Source organism: Mandrillus leucophaeus, unplaced genomic scaffold (genome assembly GCF_000951045.1).
Source record: "Mandrillus leucophaeus isolate KB7577 unplaced genomic scaffold, Mleu.le_1.0 Scaffold203, whole genome shotgun sequence".
NCBI classification, from domain to species: Eukaryota; Metazoa; Chordata; class Mammalia; order Primates; family Cercopithecidae; genus Mandrillus; species Mandrillus leucophaeus.
In genome coordinates this window covers 2,113,432-2,135,006 of record NW_012102066.1, presented here as the reverse complement: position 1 = coordinate 2,135,006, position 21,575 = coordinate 2,113,432, and the positions used below count along the sequence as shown (strand labels likewise).

Sequence of the window (21,575 nt, the reverse complement as noted above, 5' to 3'; positions counted from 1 at the left end):
CCATTGTGTTACAATTGCCTATAGTATTCAGTATAGTACAGTAACATGCTGTACAGGTTTGTAGTCAAGGAGCAATAGGCTATCCCATACAGCCTAGGTGTGTAGTAAGCTACACCATCTAGGTTTGTGTAAGTAGACTCTAGGATGCTCACACAATAACAAAATGCCCATGAAGCATTTATAAGAACATACCCATTATTGACACATGACCGTATTACCAGTCCAGTTTTGACCAGTAATAATTTGGTAGTAGACCCATCAGAAAATTGCACCATTTTAGTGATATCTTCCTTTCCTTCCAGGTCCCGTTGTGGTTGAACGCTCTGTCCCTTTCCAGAGAGCTCTGACAACCTTGTGCAGACCTCCTGGTTCATGAGATGGGCTCTCACTCCCTACTTCTCTCCATGTATTAGCTGTTCCTGATAAGCCCTGGTTACCCTCCCAGACCTACAGTCCACTGTGCTTCAGGTCCCCAGATGTCAGGAAAACATATTGATGGGTTATTATCAACTGCTTAAAGCACCTCCACATTTCAGAAAACATTTCACACAGAAGAGGTCAGAATCCTGGGAATCAGTCCGCATTTTATTTTATGGTACATTCATATAAGTTCCTGCATTTCCAAGGTAACCAGGTCACATTCAGGTTAGCACTGCTGGTAACAAAATCATACAACTACCCTGGCTTCAAAAACAAGATAGGGTGATGCACATTAATACCTCTTTCCCTTTGATACTGCAGAAGACAATACATCACAAAATAAAATCTCAAAAATCACATGCCTTTTACAATCCAGTGTGAAGGCATACCATTTATGTTAAAATTAGACCATGTGGAACATGAGAATAAAGAGTTTGAAAGCTCTCTAAAATTTCTCCCAATGCCATCTTTCACTTCTAATGCCAGTTGGCATATTCAGCTTCAATGCCTTGGGAAGGGAGGGGCAGAGGAAAGCAGGGGGTCACAGAACTCCAAAACTCATGGTTTTCCAGGCTACTTCTATAGAGATTACTTAACCTAAAATTCTAAAGAGTTAATATGCATGAGGGATGGTAATATAGGAAGCACCTGAAAAAAATTCCTCCAGTCACTGATGGGAAATTTAAGCTGTGAATTTTTGTGAATTTTCAATTTCACAGAAAGGAAAATCTGTATCACATCTAGTAATATGTTAAGTTCTGAAGATACATTTTCATTTTGCTGAATTAAAACCCTATGATCCATGTTCTGGTCTTGAACCAGGTCAGAAAAACAATGTAATCTCCATCTGTAATATTTCCTATAGGCCACCTAAGAGTGCAGCCACCCCAACCATTGAAAATTTTGAGAAGTCAAACTGAGCTATAATAAAGACACAAACAAATCAGGTAGGAGAAAATTCAAAGATGTGAGAAAGCGAGAAGTTAGATTTGTTTGGGTCTTTTTCCTAGATTAAAAAAAAATACATCATTATAAAATGCTTTGGACCCTGGTCCAACACAGCTGGAATGACAAGTTATTTAACATACAAGTCCCCATCCAGAAAGACAGTGTGCTTATGTAGCACCTTTCTCTTAGAAGTTCAATGTGCTTTAGGTATGATTATCAATTAATTGCATAATTACATTATTCAGAATATACTCCGACTTACTGCTGACTCCACTGACTAAAGAGCCCCTGCCACTTGCTGCCAAGAAATTGAGTCCTGAACTTACAAGGTTAGGAGTGAAATTGGTATGTGTATTTGTTGACCCCAAAAGAAATACCACCCCTTTTCAAGGCAGAAAAAAATGAGAGAAGAAGGAGTAAGACACTTCTTTAAAAAGCCACGAAACATCTTACGAAAAACCAGAGCCAGTGCATATTTTATAATACAACCCCTGAAAAAAGCCCCCCAGCAGCAGGGTGAGCAGAGGGAGCAGTGAAGATCTGGAAACCAGAGTGACTTGCAGTAACTGCCTAACAATAAATTCACAGAGTAAAACGCAGAATAGTCGACATATAACCAAGGTTTATGTTGTATCTAGAAATATGTTTTATGCTTTAAAAAAAATTGCAATGCACTCCAAAAATTTTTTTCTGATAATTCATGTACAACAGAAGGCACTGTTATCCGCATAAATCCATTGATTCTGCATGGCAAAAACCTGAGACGTGCAAGTCGATCCAATCCTCTAAAACGACCTTGGGCATTCAGCCTTTGGAACATACGGTTTGTCCTTTTCAGTCCAATGATTGTTTTTCTTTCATTTCATACTTACAGTAGCTGTTTAAAATATATATTTCAGGGTGATAAAGGTCAAAGGGGAAAGAGTAGATAAAAGTGCTGCCTAATGCCAGATGGTAGCTGGTACAGCAGGAGGGCCCTGAAAGCAGCCCCCTCATTTCATCCCCTTGACCCTCACACTCCTTTTGTGAAATAAAATGCAGTGATGACAATTGGTCAGCTGATGTTCTTTCCTTCAGTTGTTGCTGGGCACAGTCCCAAAGTTAAATGCGGAGAGGACTCCTTTGTTTTCAAAGGTGAAGCCTCCCTGTTGTTCAATCTTCTTCTTTGCTTCTAGCATTTTTCAAAAGAAAAGGGGAGAAGAAAAAAAAAAAGAATGCTTAAGGTGACAAAGTTGGAGATGACCCAAAGGAGCCAGATTGTTTATATGCTTAGAACTGTGAAAGAATGTGACTCGTAGTATTAGTTATTCTGCCAAAGAAGAACTAAGAATAACAGACCCATGTCAATAAGGTAGTATGTTCACTACCATCGGAACATCTGCAAAAAAACGAGTAAAAAGAAAACACATCTCAGAGTTGGATTCTACTTCACTGTCTCTACTGCTGAAAGAGGGCCCAGATTTCTCATATCAGGAGGGCTGATCGAGAATCTGCACAGAACTGAAGATCTAAGTCCATGCAGAAGAACCAGCATTCTAAACTCTAGATGTCTAGTTTGCAACGTTTCCTACTAAAATTTTTTTGTAACTACAAAATCGTTTCCAACGACAATCTACAAGTAACTATAATAATCAACATAAAATAATTCCTCCAGCTTAAAAACTGAAAATTAACAACAAGAAACAATGTCAAAAACCGCCCAACAATGAGAAATGGAGGGCATTCCATTTCCAGGAATACAAGCTCCTAGGAAGAATTCATCAAGTGCCTTTGGCCCATGGCTGAAATGTTTAGGGGAGCGATCCAGCTGATTAAGTTTCCCTCGGCAAGACTTATCCCAACCCTTACTTTGTACCTTTACCTCCAACATACAATATGAATGTGAATGAGAACACCACTAGGAGATACGTATTAATGTGCAGGTTTTTGCAAAGTTAAGACATCATGAGTGATTAAAACAATCATACAATAATGACAATTCCTTATTATCTTAAAGGGTGAGTCTCTAACAATTTTAAAAACAGTGTTTAGGTGCCACCTGGCTCATCAAATAAGGCTGACTGTTGGCACTGTGACACATGCACTTCACTCTGGAGGTTACTCTGGCTGACCTGCCACCGTCCGTCGGTGCTCTGCCAGTGTGTACACCTCCTGCAGTGCCGTCCGCTGATCCTCGCTGAGTGGTGCCATCAGCAGCTGGTACCAGGCAGCATCTCGACTCTGCACAGCTGTTGCAATTGGGGAGGAAAAGACAGGAGGGTACAGTGACTATTAATTTAGAGAACAAGTGGTAACATGATCAAATTACAAAGAAATTATCCCAGACAGTAACAAAGAGTACAGTACTACAATACACACAAGGTAATGAAACTTATGCCAACAAAGGATTATTTCTGAGTACCCACTTCGTACCCAGCTATGTGGGATATCAAAGGAAGGTAACGATATTGCAAATCTCTAGTCTGCCTAGTTCTCTGTCTCCTTTGCTGTCTTCTGTGGATGTTCTCTAAAATCCAGAACACCTGTACTCACTCATTACCATTTTCCCCTGGAATTGTCATACTACCTGCAGCTTCAGCATTGCTACCACCCCAAGGACTCAAATCTGTGCCTCTAGCAAAAATCTTCCCCTAAGCCTCCTGGACGGTTCCATTTGAATAGCTCATCTCAAACTCAACACAACTAAAACCAAATTTAACAATTTCCTCCCAAACCTTCTCTCTCTCCATTTATCTCACCAGTTCTATTAGTCTCCCAGTCAACTACTGTCCATTCTTTAACATCTCTGAGCATGCCCTCTCCACACCCAAAGCTCTGCTTCTTTCTTACTGTCTTTCATCTATATGCTGCTTTCCATCAAATGTCACCCTCCCCATTCCAGGTCTCTATACACCTAACTTAATAAAGTGATCTCCTTTGGCTCCCACATCTAGTCCTTTCCAGTTTTTTCTGCACATAATCCATCACCGGATAACTCCCCTGAAATGACTTACCACATCTACAAGGTCACGGCCTCAGAACACAACTTTCAACACTATTCCAATGGGCAATGGGATGGACCACCTCAGTCCAGAATTCAAGGCCACTATAGCCCAGTCCAACTGTATTCCTTCAGTGTTTAAGCAGTGGCCCCTACACGCTGGTTTAAAGCTGCTTGTCACTTGAGAAGCATCTTTAAAAATACATCTCCTGAGATCCTACTCAAGATCTAAAAGCTTTCTTGGTGATTATGACACACCCATGTCTGGAACTGCACTAGGGCACACCTTCCATATTTCCATCTCCACGTTTATGCTGTTATATTTGCCATGCTTTGTAATATAGTTTCCTGTGCTCTCTGCCTCCAATTCCTGTGAATTTCAATAAACACATTTAGGTAGTTTTTTCTTCATTAATGTTATTTGTAGCAACACTACAAAATTGTTACTAATATTGCCTTATTAGTAACAACATTTACGCATAAGGATGTTCATTTTAATAACCCTCATAATGGCAAAAACATTGGAAACAATCTTAAATGTCCCACAGTGGAACTAAATTACAATATAACTATGGAAATACTATGTAACCATAAAACAAATAATCTATATTAATGAGATTTTAAAAATTTATTTGATTAATAATTTTCTAAATAGCCTCATTGGCTTGTTTTTATTCTGTAAATTTTCCATTTCCATTTTTCCACTAGGTTACTGGTCTTACGCATTTGAGGATGGCGTCTGTACACTGTGTACATTATGCCTATTATGCATATGTGGCAAATATTTTCTCCCCCCAATCATTTATGAGTCCTGTAACTCTAATTAAACTGTCCTTTGTTGTATAAAATTGGCAAATTACTTACATAGTAAAAAGTCACTGTCTTATGCTAGCAATTGCATTCTACAGATTGTGAATAACTAATAGGTTGTTAGCTACAATTTTTAAGCAACACATGCCTGAAGCACTTCATTCTTTGCTATAAAAATGCTTGCCCATTTATGCCTAAAGGATGAACAATATACACAGATACTCCATATATTACTTTTGCAAGGACAACCTACAGGTTCACCCTGCTACTTCTCAATGATGAAAGTTGCTAGGATTGGGGGATAGGTGTTCATTATTTTAATTTCTATCATTTCATATATGTTTGGGGATTTCTATCATAAGGAATAAACAAAAAAAATTTGTAAAGAATCTAGACCAATCTTGGGCAGATATCAAAACAGGAAGAAGTGAAGAAAGAGTTTAGAAAAAAAATATATCAGAAGATGTGGGGAATAAAGACATACTTATCAGAGCTTGTGTAAAAAACTGATATTCATCCACACTATTGTCAAGGTCAAGTGGAGTACTGAACCCCTCAAGCGCGGTTTCTTCCAATACTTCTTCATCCCAATCATCATCTTCCTCCTCCTCATCTTCGCCTCTTCCATTATTTGACTGCATCGCTTGAGCAGTTACATTCGTCTCCTCTTCATCACTTGAAATCTCCTCTGTGAACCCATTAATTATTTAAAAAGAATCAAAACACATACGGACAAAATATCAAATTTCGTGACAAAAACCAAAGACTATAAAACTATACTCTGGAAAGGAAAAAGATCTTCCACAAAATTTTAATAAAAATAAATCTTATCTCTGGTGTAAAGAGGAAAATCAAAAAATAAAAATAAAAAATAAAATAAATAAACCTTATCTTTACTGTAGAGTTTGCTAAGTTGAGAATGTCCTTATCTTCCTCACTGAAAACAAGTTCCCTAAACCTGTTATCCAGATGAACATTACTACTGTTAGGCTATGCACGTTCATTAATACAAGAATATTATTCAGTTGCATGTTTCAAAATTACCTTTGTTTAAAACAAAAGTGACTGTACAGTCTGTGCATGTGTTTTAAACAAAGGCTTCCTATTGAGAATTCAGTCCTCTTAATTAACTGAGTTGATTATAAACTGCTTAGAAATGCCCAAATGAGATCATTTCTGCTAGTAGAAACAGTAAAAATACAGATCCAGCCATCCCACTTCAGGGTATATATCTAAAATATTTGAAATCAGTATGTAGAACAGATGTCAGCAGCCCTGTGTTCACTGCAGCATTATCAGCATTATTCACAATAGCCAAGTTACAGAATCAACCTAAGTCAACAACAGATGAATAAAGAAAATGTGGATTCTTTAAGATGAAACACTATTCAGCTTTTAAAAAGGTAATTCTGTCATTTCCAACAACATGGATGAACTTGGACATTATGAGAAGCAAAATAAGCCAGGCACAGAAAGACACATACTGCCTGTTCTCACTTATACATAGAATCTAAAACAATCAAACTCATAGAAGTAGAAAGTAGAATGGTGGCTACCAGAGGCTGGAGGTGGTGGGAATGAGGGAATGTTAGTAAAAGGGTACAAAGTCTCAGACGGGAAGAATTAGGTTTTTGTTTTGTTTTGTTTTGTTTTTGGTATCTATTGTACAGCATGGTGAATAGAGTTAATAGTATATCGTACATTTCAAAATTGGCAAGACTGTAAATGTCAAATGTTCCCACCATTAAAAAGGCTATTTAAGGTGATGGATATATTAGTTTGATTTAATCATTCCACATTATACTCACAAATCATAACATCACTTTGTACTCCACAAATATATAATTTGATAATTTATAATAAAAAGAAATAGCAAAAATATAAAGAAAAATAGTTAGCTACATGTGGCTTCAAAAGTTAAAAACTTGAACTACATTATGTATCACCATGGATTCTGTATCTATTTTCAGTATCAATCTGTTCCTAGCAGTTAGATTGTAACTGAAATACTGGAACAGGAAGGCAGTCAATGCGGAACAAAAATCAAGATAAGAGAGAAATCCTGGAGTAAACCCAAACCAGGTAACATTAACCTAAAACTAGTTCTATTATACACATCATACTGAAGCAGGTAGATTGAACTAGGTAGTTTTAGGAATAAGGCACTTAACCATAGTTTGGACCAAATACACGAAAAAATGCATGGCAAATTATAACTATTAATACAAAAAGACTGAGAAATACCTCCACGAGTTAATCATTCCATACTTTAGTAGGAAATACAAGAAAGTCTGGGATATTACTAGGAAATTTTCCCTCAAGCCATATAGTATAAGCCAATAAAGAGTTACCAAACCAAGACATTAGAGATAACACACCTGAAAAAACAATTCTACAACTGCTGACACATAGTTAGCTAAAAACAAAACAAAAGTCACACATGCAACACTTCTAATAAAGAAGTATTTCTTCAAAAGACCTACACAGATTTTAGAAAAACAAATTAGAAGCTGTATTTTGTGCTGGGGAGTGGAGAAAGGGTAGTTTACAATCCCTGGTATATGAACAAACTGGGATGATGCCAGTTAAAAGTGTTTTAAATCTATACATGCTAAAATCACAGAATTCAGCATCGAAAATAGAGCTATATGTTTACCAGGAAGAGTTCTGATCTTTCTCAGCTAACGAGGTCTCTGTTTTTAACCAGGAGAGGAAAAACTCCACCTGGAATTGGAGAATGCTACTTCCTACTCTCTAGCAAGTAGCTCTGCAATCTCATCATTAAACAAAACAAAGGTCTAACATTCAACTCGAACAATCTTACTCTGATTCTCAATTAAGTAAATCCACTTCATTTAGGTACTTTCCCTTAATTTATATTTAAATCGCAAATATATCTCTCAAATATAATGTTGATAATGAGTCACCTAAGAACCGTTACAAAAAAGAAAAAAAAAGACACTCTCTACTAATCTGTGGTACTAACACTTCAGCTCTTAATCTAATGATTCATTTAACTCATGGCTGCTGTCTTGATGAGGCTGTTAGCACAAACAAGAACATTAGATACTAGATTGCTAACTTTTAGTCAAGACCATTTGATTGTTATAAATGTGTTTCCTAATGTGTAACAACATCTATTAGGCTCCATAAAAAAAAAAATCACTGAGTAAATTAGGGGTCAGAAGGTGCACAAATCTAAATTTATATCACATGATACAATTAATAGCAAGTCAACCAAGCCCAAAATATTTGTTATATGTGCAGCAGACCGAAGAATGTAAATCTGTTTAATGTCTCCACATAGAATAGTATTCAAATAAAGTGCATATACAAATCAAAATCAATTGCAACATTCATTTCAATTAGAAGACTTTACCATTTTCTTCCATATCAGCTTTCTCTGCTTTTGAACGATCTTCCCGGTTTACCAGTTGTCTAGTAGCACAGACCTGCTTTAGGCCAAGGAAAAGGAAAAGAATTGAGGGAACAATCTGTCCCACCACAGCGTCTACTGCAGGAGGTCGATTTTGCAATTCCAGAAGGATACTCAGTCCTATTATACACATCTTCCGGTCATGATGCCTGCAAATTTTGAAGAAAAAAAAATGTAGACATGAGAAGTGGAATAAAGAACAAATTCTGGAGAAACTACAAAAAGAAATGTCCAAGGCATACTCTAAGGTTCATCTGTTGGTATTATACAGAAACATTCCCCATTTTGTACTGTATGAAACCCTATGTAAATCAAATTTTGTAAACCAATTATTTTCAAAGACCTATTGGGAGTCTGCAATTAACATGGTGAATCTTGCCACAATATCAATTTATAATTAATATAAATGTTATATATGGGCCTCGGCATAAGGAGTGTTAATAAAGCAGAAATACCTATATTTGACAGCATAAAAGTCCTATACAATGGGGGCGGGGGGAAGGAAGAGTTTCTTAGACTCTTCCAACATTAGATTGATCTACAAAGTTTCTCAGCACACATAATCTACCCAAACCCTAAGAGGTGAAAGACGGTTCAAAAACTCAGCATCTAGTAAGATAGTCAGCTGAACTTAATGTAAATAGTCTACTAAAGTCCTATGCTATAAAATAGCGTAAGAAAAAAATAAGGATAAGGAAAATTCAGAAAGAAAAAAGTTTGACCAGTAAACATTAGACATTTTTCTCCTAAATGTTTCCTCTAAGTTGTTTAAAACTAAAAAATTAAGAATTAAAAGATAACATAGGCAAAACATTCTTAAAACTGTGTGAATAAAAAATTCACTTGCAGTGATTCAATTTGTTTAAAGTGAGAATAATATAACAAATCCAATAATGAATATTCTACAGGCTTCTGTTATCCTTCATTATTTGCATTTCTTGATTGATTCAAGTCACTAATGCCCAAGTACTATGCTAAAACAGAACTGTGCTTGACCTGAAGACCTTCTCATCCATGCAGCCCCTAAATACAGACCACATGGATCATAGCAGAAAAGATGATTATCAAGCAGGGCTCTAAAGAATCCAAGGAAGCACAACCCAAGGACTCCCAGTCTACACAATAGCAGGGAAATTGCTTCCAGTGCTAATAAAGACGTAAGAGGACTAACTGCTTAACTTTAAATGACCAAATCTCTATTCCCTAAATCTTTCTCAGAGATAACTTTAAGAACAATTTCTTTGAAAGTATGTTCTTCCCTTCAAGGTTTTAATAACAAATCTCAATCGGGGATAAATTCCAGTGTCCTGCAAGTAGAAAAATTAGAACACACATAGCAGCTTGTAAATATGTTCCCCCATTCCTATCGCCCCATCCTAATCCAGGCCTCCATCTTCTCCTGCCTGTGGCAGCAATGTCTTAACTACTTCGGGGAGTCTGTTCCTCTCAGGAAATTTTTCTAAATGATCTCTCACAAAACAATACTATTCATTTCCAGTTAAATATTAGATAGTGTTTTAAAACAAATTAGACAGCTAGCTCAATTTCTAGCATAACACAATCACTAATCTGTGTTGGGTGACCTGAGGTGGGCACATAACACTAGTTGGAATCTCACTCTTTCTATTTTTTTGAGACAGCGTCTTGCTCTGTCAGCCAGGCTGGAGTGCAGTGGCGCGATCTTGGCTCACTGCAAGCTCTGCTTCCCGGGTTCACGCCATTCTCCTGCCTCAGCCTCCTGAGTAACTGGGACTATAGGCACGCACCCGCCACCATGCCCGGCTAATTTTTTTTTTTTTTTTTTTTATTTTTTTAGTAGAGACGGGGTTTCACCATGTTAGCCAGGATGGTCTCGATCTCCTGATCTCGTGATCCACCCACTTTGGCCTCCCAAAGTGCTGAGATTACAGGCGTGAGCCACTGTGCCCGGCCTCACTCTTCCTATTTTTGACAATTACGAGAGTGCTTCACATAAAACCAAATTCTCCTACTGGCGCAGCACCTGAGATACAAACAACAAGCCTTCTGACCCCACTTTTGAGAACAGGCATCCTTGAGATCTGCAAAGAGTTAAACATTCTGTGACATTACATTGTATCTTTGCCAGAGGGGTACCTTCCTTAGAAATCCGACTCCATTTAGAACGTTTTTACCCACTGACACTTAATCATGGAACCCAGACAATTAATTCTTATTGCCTAGAGATACAATGATACACTCATGTTTAAAAAAAAAAAAGGCAGGAAAGAGCTACATCTAATTTTCAGAGCCTGCATTGTTTCCACTAGATTACCCTGCTGAAAAAGATTCTTAATCCTCTAAAAATTAAATATTGACAATACACAAAAAATCATTCCTAAGACATGAAAATTATCTTTGTACATGCTATTATATGCAAATATTAAAAAGCAAACTTTCCAGAAACAGAAAAGAAGTGTAAAACCCAAAAGACACATACCCAAGAAAACAATCTGTATCATTCATCCATTGATTTATAAACTGTACAGTGATAGGTCCAGGGTTGTGAGGCAACTGAATTCGTTCTAAAGTATGTAGCAGCAAATCAGGGTTGTAGTACAAGGCAGCAATTGCAACCTGAAGACACATGGTACGAAGCTCACTAGTTTTGACCCCTCGAGTTAATCTCTCCAAAACAAGTTGAACGAAGAGTGGAATGCACTAGAAGACAAAAAGAAAAAGAGAGTCAACCACACAGATAGCCCAAGTAACTTTTATAGAAAGCTGTATATTGGCAGAGTGTCCTCAATAAATAAGACAGTCTTAATGGCAATGAGACTTTTGACTAAATCATTTTAGAGTTATTTAAAATATTTATATTATAAAAACCTAGAGAGACTAACTAGACAAAAACAAGTCCTATAGCAGTGCCAGAAAATCTCCTTCCTTCTTAAGTAAATTAAAGTCAGCTGAAGATTGTCCTGTAAGAGTCCACGCTCAAATGGTGTCAATAATCCCTATGGGGACACAGCCACTTGCACATCTAAGGTGAAATCACTGCATGTCATTTTCTTTGACAAATTAAATTGGAAAGAAATAAATGGGACTGAAAATAATTATGATGTAATCAGATTGTTTTTGAGAAAGAAAATTCCTGTTGGTATAAGATGAAAAAGGCTGAAGAAAAAATGGTGGAGCCTGAACGTTAAAATAATACCTGACTCCAATTCTAAGGTGCAATATTGATGAACTAATTTTACTGGAACGATTTCACAATAGTTACTTTCAGTTAAAGGGGATGAGCTGAAATGATTTGTATAAAATAAAATCTGAGGTCTTACTATAAGCCCCTTTTTAAAATAAACTTTAAAAAAATCAAGGTTTTTGTGTAGAAATTTAAGAGTTATATTTATTATTTTCTTTTTAGTAGGCCAAACGGCATATATATCTGGGTCAGCAGACTATTAGTCTGGTTTACGATAACATATTGAATCAAAATACATGACTACACATACTTTTAAGACTATAAAGCTCTTTACAAAGATGAGATAACTAGTTTAACCCTACGTCTACTTATGCTGATACAACATATTCTGTGTTCTAATTTGAGATAACACATATAAGCTATGTTAAAAATTATTACCATGGTCAAATAATTAGGTGTGGATAAACGCAGCCACAAGAAAATATAAATTAAGTTTGAAAAGCTCTTTTCAAGATGTTTTAAAACTAAAGTTTCAAAATTACAGCTAGATGGGAGAAATAAGTTCTGGTGTTCTATAGCACTATGAGATGACTATAGTTAACAGTAATGCATAGTTTCAAATAGCTAGGAGGAGGACATTGAATGTTCCCAACACAAAGAAATGATAAATGTTTGAGACAATGGATATGCTAATTACCCTGATCAGATCACTGCACATTGTATCAAAACATCACTATGTATTCTATAAACATACAATTATGTCAATTTAAATAAATAGAAAATAAAGTTTCATTTTAACAAATATTTACTATTATACACAAAGCCATAAGAACATAAAGGAATTGTGAAGTTTTAGAACTAGTAAAAGAATTCCATTGTATTAAAACAAAATCGATTATGGAGGCTGGTTGGACAACTACGTAAATGCACAATTAGAGCACTGTGCAGCTGCAGAAGGAATGCAGAATATCTCTATATGCTACTATGAAGTGATCTGCAGGATATGTTACTTAGTGTAGAAGGCAACACAGGAAATGTATAGTATGCTACCATTTACCTAAGAAGGCAAGGCGAGAATATCTATTTTTTGTTTTTGTTTTGTTTTTTAATGAAAGGATGAACTAAAACTAGGGGAAGAAACAGAAGAAGAAGGGTAGAGGAATAGGGTGGAAGCTGGACTTCTCTGAATATACCTTGTCTTATAAATTAGACCTTAGAACTGTGTCTATGCTTTACATATCCATTACCAAAAAATTAAGCTATTTCTTTTTTTGTTTGTTTTGGAGACAAAGTCTTGCTAGAGTGCAAGGCTAGAGTGCAAATTAAGTTATTTCTAAAAATTAAGATAAAATGAAGTAAGTGAATCAACCAAATGAGGATTATTTTAGTAACTTTAAATTTTAATTATTTGACTGTATTTTCACTGTATATTGCTAGTGTATGAATATAGCTTAGAGATAAAAACAACTACTAAAAAAACAAACAATAGTAACCCTTTCTTGGTAACAAAGTTGGTATAATTAGTCTGAGGGTAAATGTATCCATTAGTGGGATAAAGCAAGCAAGTAATTAAGATGAGAACCAGAATTTTTGGTGTGGGAGATATAGAACAGTATCAAGTAGGTTAAGGATAAAGAATGTAGTCATGAATTTGAATTAGAAACATCTGTGTGTGGCAGGGCACAGTGGTTCACGATTGTAATCCCAGCACTTTGGGAGGCTGAGGCGGAAGGATCACCCAAGATCAGGAGTTTGAGACCTGCCCGGCCAACATGGTGAAACCCCATCTCTACTAAAAATACAAAACTTAGCCGGGTGTGGTGGCAGGCGCCTGTAACCCCAGCTACTCGGGAGGCTGAGGCAGGAGAATCACTTGAACCCAGGAGGCAGAGGTTGCAGTGAGCCGAGATCACACCATTTGCACTCCACTCCAGCCTGGAGTACAAGAGCAAGACTTCATCTCAAAAAAAAAAAAAAAAAAATCTGTGTGTATTAGATGGAAACAATAGGCACGGGGACTCCAAAGAGGTAAAGCAGAGAGTGGAAGAGGGTTGAAAAATGACCTGTTGGGTACTGTGTTCACTACCTGGGCAACAGGTTCAACAGAAACCCAAACTTCAGCATCACACAATATATCCAGGTAACAAACCTGCACATGTACCCCCCACATCTAAAAGTAAAAAAAAAAAAAAGATTTATCTGTGTACATTAATGCTTTATTGACTAAAAAAGCCAAACAACATATTTCTTGGCTCTATTTTGTAGAAACACGGACCAATCCAATATCAATGAATATACATATAGTGATATATTAGTTACATACATTAATATGCATTGGTATATATGTAGCTAATTATCAACTTATTAATATGACATATAAATAGTATATATTATATGCATATTATATATATACACACACACATATTATACATACATATATTTTAGATATATATGTATAGCAATGAATATCCCTTGTGCCCAGCTCAGTCTTGAATACCATTTCCCAGGCTAGAACAAGACATCTATAAGATAAGCCTGGAATATCTAGTCATACCAAGACAGCAAGGAAACTACCAAATACTATTAAAATCAGGTTAAAAGGGCTCTTAAGACAAATTTAAGAGGCTCCCACTGGACAAAAATGAAACTATGTATACTTAAAATACACTGAAACATATAGAGTAAATTTGGATCTATACATTCATAAGGATACTAAATATTTTTAAAAACCAAACAACATAACATAACATTTTACTGATCATCTTTGGAGAATGCTAGGTAAGAAACTTATCTTGAATAACGGTAAATAAAGGGAAATACTCAAGCTGTTTCTCAGAGTAACCTGATAATTTATCAGAAAACAATTCTCTTTATAGGAATATTTCAGCTAATAAAGAAGAAATGACAGAATTAGAAGATCACCATCAGCAACACTAACATCATGAGAGACCACCAGACATACTGTGCCTCCGAGTAAAATTACACACCATCACCCATGAAGTACATGAGCTGAGACTGCACCATCAACACTAAATGTAATCACCAATTTACAGGAAATTTAGAGGAATGGAATGCCAATCAACACAGTCCTTCAGCTATACTTGAGTGCACTGTAATGGTAACCTCACTAACGTAGCGATCACCTTGTGTCCTTAACTTTCTGATACAGAAATTCTTGAATACTGCTATGGTCTCAACATGAGTCCTCCCGAAACTCATGTTGAAATTTGATCCCCAGTGTGGCAGGTTTTGGGAAGTGGGGCCTAGTGGGAAGTGTTTGAGTCATGGTAGTGGTCGACCCCTCATGAATGCCTTGGGGCCATTCTCCCGTTCTGATGTAATGAGCGAGTTCTCACTATCATTCTGGCACAACTGAATTACTTTTTGTGGGAAAGAACTAGTTCCCATGACAGTAGGTTGTTATAAAGCAAGGTCACCCCTGGGTTTTGCCCCTTCGCATGTATCCACTTCCCCTTTGACCTTCCACCACATTGTGATACAGCACAGGCCATATCTTGCCAGCTTCTGGTGTAAAGAATGGATTCTAAAGGATTCTAAAGTCTTTGGCGTGGATTTATTCTATAGCCTTCTGAACCTCTCCCCAACCTATGTTGGGGATTATTATTAAATCCTATTGCTCAGAACCCTCCAAAATCCAGTAAACAGAACTAAATCCTTCTTTAGCCCCGTTCATGTCTTGTGCTTTACTACCTTCTTATTTTGTTAACATCATAATTTCTTTTCACCTCCACTGTAACACCTAAAAAGTACATAATAACAAAGGGGGAAAAGAGCCTTCACCTGTTGGGGACAGGTGGTAGTTCACACCTGTAATCCCAGAACGTTGGGAAGCTGAAGCAGGATCACTTGAAGCCAGGAGTTAGAAAGCAGCCTAAACCACATAGTGAGACCCCATCTCTACAAAAAATTTGAAAATGAGCTGGGCTTGGTAGCATATGCCTGCAGTCAGTCCTAGCTACTCAGGAGGTAAGATGGGAGGATCACTTGGGCCCAGGAATTTGAGGTTACAGTGAGATATGATTGCACCATTGCACTCCAGCCTAGGCAACAGAGTGAGATCCAATCTCCATTAAAAAAAGTTTTTAAATAAACATCAGTAATACTTTATGATTTTTTAGAAAGGTCATAATTTTTTTGTCACTAATACCCCAATAAAGCTTGGGGGTAGGGAGAAGTCATCCTCAAAAATAATGAAGATTTTGGTGGTAAGTAAATAAGAGGAAGCTCTATTGAGAGCAAAAAGATGGGCCAGCAGTTCACCAGAGATGGCCAAGAAAAGAGACAGTCAAAGCAAGGCCCCTTGGGTCCAAACAAACCTCAAAGATGAACTTTGCTTTTTGGTGTTTTTTTTTTTTTTTTTTTGGAGATGGAGAAATTTTGCTCTTGTCACCCAGACTGGAGTACAATGGCACGATCTCGGCTCACTGCAACCTCCGCCTCTGGGTTCAAGTGATTATCCTGCCTCAGCCTCCCAAGTAGCTGGGATTACAGGCGCATGCCACCACGCCCAGGTAATTTTTATATTTTTAATGGAGACAGGGTTTCACTATGTTGGCCAGGCTGGTTTTGAACTCCTAACCTCCGGCGATCCACCAACCTCAGCCTCCCAAAGTGCTAGGAATAAAGGTGTGAGCCACAGCACCCCACCACAAAGATGAACTTTGAAAACAGCAAATCAGCCATCATAATGCTTAAAGAATAAAAGAAACTACTGTTAAAGAAAGCTATGAGACAATATCTCAAAGATAAAATTTCAGTAAAGATACAGGCATTGTAAAAAAGAACCAGGCCAGGTGCGGTGGCTCACGCCTGTAATCTCAGCATTTTGGGAGACCTAGGTGGGTGGATTACCTGAGGTCAGGAGTTCGAGATCAGCCTGGCCAACATAGCGAAATCCCGTCTCTACTAAGAAAAAACGAAAATTAGCTGGTGTGGTGGTGCACACCTGTAATCCCAGCTACTTGGGAGGCTGAAGCTCAAGAATCACTTGAACCCAGGAGGTGGAGGTTGCACCACTGCACCCTAGCCTGGGTGACAGAGCAAGACTTCAACTCAAAAAAAAAAAAAAAAAAAAAACAGAGAGAGAGAGAGAGAGAACCAAAACCAAATAGAAATTCTGGACTTAAAAAGTATGCAAACATCTCAAATCAATAATCTAACCTGTTACTTTAAAACACTGGAAAAAGAACAACTAAATGAAAAGCAAGCAGACAGAAAAAAATAAGGATTAAAGTGGAAACTAATGAAATGGAAAACAGAAAAATAGAGAACAAAACCAAAAGTTAGCTCTTTGAAAAAATCAAAATTGATAAACTTTTAACCCAACTAAGAAAAAAATAGAGAAGACTCTAATAACTAAACCCAGGAACAAAACAGGGTCATTACTATGGACCCTACAGAAACAAAAAGACATAAGGAAATACTATGAACCACATGCAACGAATTAGATAAATTACATTGAAAAATTCCAAGATGCAAACTATTGAAATGAATTTAAAAAGAAATGTAAACTACAAATAGATCTATAACAAATAAAGAGACTGAATTGGCCATTTAAAACTACCCACCAAAAACAAAACAAAACAAAACAAAACACAGACAAAAATAGGCCCAGATAATTTTGCTGCTAAATTCTACCAAACATTTAAAAAAGAAGAGCAATCCTTCACAACTCTTTGAACAAAGAGAAAGGATGAACACTTCCCAACTCAATGAGTCCAACAATACTGATACCAAAGCCAGACAACAAACATCATAAGAAAAGAAAGTTAGAGATCAATATCTTATGTATCAATAGTATTTATGCACATAAATACTTTTTAAAAACTACCAGGAAATTTAATCTAGAAATATATACAGAGATCATATTTGATAAGTATGATTTACACCAGGAATGCAAGTTTGATTTAAAATCTGAAAATCAATTAAGGCAATACATCTCTATTCTAAAAGGACAGAAACCACATGATCATCTCAGTAGATGCAGAAAAAAGCATTCTGCAAAATTCAACACCCTTTCATGATAAAAGCAACAAGTTAGCAACAGTCAAGAGCTGAACCTGACAAAGTACATATATGAAAAGCTCACAGGTAACATCAGACTTAATGGTGAAAGACTGAACGTGTTCCCTCCTAAGGCCAGGAACAAGATGAGATGTCTCTTTTCATCATAGCTATTCAACATTGCACTCCAGATTCTAGCCAGGGCAATTAGTCAAGAAAAATAAGAGGCACCCAAACTGGAAAGGTAAAACTTATTTGTAGATAATACGATCCTGTTTATAGAAAATCCTAAAGAATCCACTAAAACACTATTAAAATAGTTCAGCAAGCTTTCAGGATGCAAGATAAACATGCAAAAACAATTATATTTCTACACACTCGCAACAAACCTGAAAATAAAACAACTCTATTTACAATAGCATCAAAAAGAAAATATATAAAAATAGTTTAGGAATAGAATTGAAAAACTTGTACTCTGATAACAACCAAACCATTGTTGAAAGAAATTAAAGAAAACCTAAATAAAAGAAAGTCACCCCATGTTCAGGGATTGAAAGACTATTTTTAAAACAGAAATACTTCTCAAACTAATCTATAGATTCAGCACAATGCCTGTTACAATCCCAGCTGGCTTATTTACTGAAATTGACAAACATCCTAAAATTCGTATGAAAATTTAACGGACCCTGACTAGCCAAAACAATCTCACAAAAGAATGCAGTTACAGGACTCAAACCTCCTGACTTCAAAACTTACTACAAAACTAAAGTAATAAAGACAATGCAGTACTGAAATAAGAACAGATAAGTACATAAATCAAACAGAATGAGTACAGAAAAAACCCTCACATTGTGGTCAACTGATTTGACAAGAATGCCAAGACAATTTAATGGGGGAAAAAATAGTCTTTTCCACAAATGGTGCTGAAACAACTTCATAACTACATGCAAAAGAATTAAAATGCAGACCCCTCCTCACACTATGTACAAAAACTAACTCAAAATAGATCAAGAGTCCCTAAATGTAAGAGAAAAACTATAAAACTCTTAGAACAAAAGAGGATAAATCTTCATGACACTGGAGCTAGCAATGTTCCTTAAATACGACAACGGCCGGGCACAGTGGCTCATGCCTGTAGTCGCAGCATTTTTCTACGAAAATTAGCCAGGTGTAGTAGCACATGCCTGCAGTCCCAGCTACTCAGGAGGCTGAGGTGGGTGGATTTGGATGTCAAGGCTACAGTGAGCCAAGATTGTGCCACTTCACTCCAGCCCAGGTGATAGAATGAGACCCTGTCTCCAAAAAAAAAAAAAAAAAAGACACCAACCACAATCAATTTAAAAAAAAAAAAAAAGACATCATCAAAATTAAAAACATTTGTGCTTCAAAGGACACCATCAAGACAAATTGGGAGAAAATTTTGCAAATGATACCAGATAACAGGCTTCAATGTAGAATATATAATGAAGTCCAACAACTCAATAAATAGACAAGTAATTACAAATGAGAAAATGATCTGATTAGACATTTCTCCAAAAAAAGATATACAAAAGGCCAATCAGTACATGAAACATGCTCAAGATCATTAGCCATCATAAAAATGCAAATAAAAACCACAATGAGACACTACTTCACAAATGAAATAAGTGCTGGCAAAAACACAAAGAAATTGGAACCCTCTATCATTGCTGTAGGAATGGAAAATGGTGCAGCTGCTTTAAAAACAGTTTGACAGTCCCTCAAATGATTAAACACAGAATGACCATATTCCACTCCTAGGAAATGAAAACATATTCACACAAAAACTTGGACACAAAAGTTCCTAACAGCATTATTCATAATAGCCAAAAAGTAAAAATAACCCAAATGACCAACAACTGATGAATGGATAAAATGCGATTTAACCAAACAATGAAATATTATTTGGCATTAAAAGAAATAAAGTACCAATCCACACTACCACACAGATGAACCTTGAAAACCTATGCCAAGTGAAAGAAGCCAGTCACAAAGGACCACATATAAGATGATTCCATTTACATCAAATGCCCAGAATAAGCAAATCTATGGAGACAAAGCCATAGTGGTCGCCCAGGGCTTGGGGCAAGTGACTGCTAATGAGTTTTTTGGGAGAGGGGTGATGAAGTGTTCTAAAATTGTGATAACAGTTGCACAATTCTGTGAATACACTAAAAACCACGTATGTATACACTTTAAATGGGTGAACTGTATGGAATGTGAATTATATCTCAAAACTATTATGAGAAATATATAAAGCAAAACTTATAGAAAAGAAAAATTCACAATTTTACTTGAATATTTCAACATTTTTCTTAGTTACTGAACAACTTATCACAATAGTATCAAAAATTGCATTAATCTTGTTGAAAACAAGATTAAAAATGTATAACTTGGCCAGGCGCGGTGGCTCAAGCCTGTAATCCCAGCACTTTGGGAGGCCGAGGTGGGTGGATCACGAGGTCAGGAGATCGAGACCATCCTGGCTAACATGGTGAAACCCCGTCTCTACTAAAAATACAAAAAACTAGCCGGGCGTGGTGGCGGGCGCCTGTAGTCCCAGCTACTCGGAGGCTGAGGCAGGAGAATGGCGTGAACCTGGGAGGCGGAGCTTGCAGTGAGCCGAGATCGCGCCACTGCACTCCAGCCTGGGTGATACAGCGCGAGACTCCGTCAAAAAAAAAAAAAAAAAAAATGTATAACTTATGAAAAATATAAAGTATAAATTTTAGCCTTTTAAAATGGTCAAGAAATACTTTTTTCTACAGTACCTTAATCTCTGGTTAGAAAAGGTACCTAGGAATATTTAAATAGAATACACAAAAACAAAGGGAACATGAAAATCTCTGAGACTCCAACTGAGTAGCATTTACACACTTCATTTTTTTTTTGATAGCCCCTTACATTATTACATATTTTTCTGTGCATGCCTTTCTCAGCTACAATGCAAGGTACAGTTTCCAAACTACCTGGGTCTTTTTGTCATTTAAACAGGATTTGTACCAGAAAGCACAATCTATAGGCTGTCCTTTCCATTTTTCATCATAAACGAAAAGTCAAGCAGGCATGTAAACTTCAAATGTAACCATCAAGTAAGGTGCTTTCCAGACATACATTACCTGATCAATTCCCCTTCCTTTGCACTGAAGAATGATGACTTCCAGAAGTTTAGCTGCATGACACTCTGCATCTTCTCCTGCATCTCCACACAGTACCTGCAGTAATTACAATTTAGCTCAGCAGTAAATGGCACTGCGTAGAAGTTAATCAAGTCCACATGCACAAATGTCCCACATAAATTCAGCCATAGGAACCATAGCTTTGCTTGCTGTGCAAGTTTACCTCACCAACCCAAAGAAGAATGGCCAAAATAAATTCCATCTATCATCTCATTTCTTATAAGGAGCAATAATTCACTATTTGACCTTAGATTAATAAAGTAGACTACATAAGCTAATTTTCCAGATAAATGAAGCTTCCCTTTAAAGGCACCAAAATTATAAAATGAAATCAAAACAAAACAAAATAATCTTATCAAACAATGAAACTATTTTTCTGTTCCTTTTGAATCCTGGTCCATATGAACCCATTTTTTTCATAACCACCATAATTTCATATTATATACCTTTCAATTCTCCAACATGAACTTCATAATTAGGAATATTTTTCATGGACATTGTAACCATTTACAACTATACAATATGACAGTAGGCGAATATAACAAGGTTACCAGACAGTTTCCCTATTATTAATTCTGTATTTTCACTACTATAAAC

At 36.6% G+C, this 21,575-nt stretch overlaps 1 protein-coding gene across 1 annotated transcript in view; it reads right to left on the bottom strand.

Moving 5' to 3' along the window:
* Positions 1-558: 558 nt before the first annotated feature.
* IPO8 (importin 8) overlaps positions 559-21,575 on the bottom strand; it is a 67,356-nt gene continuing 46,339 nt past the window's right edge. The window contains exons 20-25 of the mRNA XM_011979571.1: positions 20,919-21,014; positions 11,053-11,273; positions 8,538-8,743; positions 5,643-5,846; positions 3,480-3,596; positions 559-2,539 (exon numbers count right to left, since the gene is read on the bottom strand). Coding sequence (XP_011834961.1) covers positions 2,442-2,539; positions 3,480-3,596; positions 5,643-5,846; positions 8,538-8,743; positions 11,053-11,273; positions 20,919-21,014 — 942 coding nt within the window. The 3' untranslated portion in view covers positions 559-2,441. The remainder of the gene's footprint in view (positions 2,540-3,479; positions 3,597-5,642; positions 5,847-8,537; positions 8,744-11,052; positions 11,274-20,918; positions 21,015-21,575) is intronic.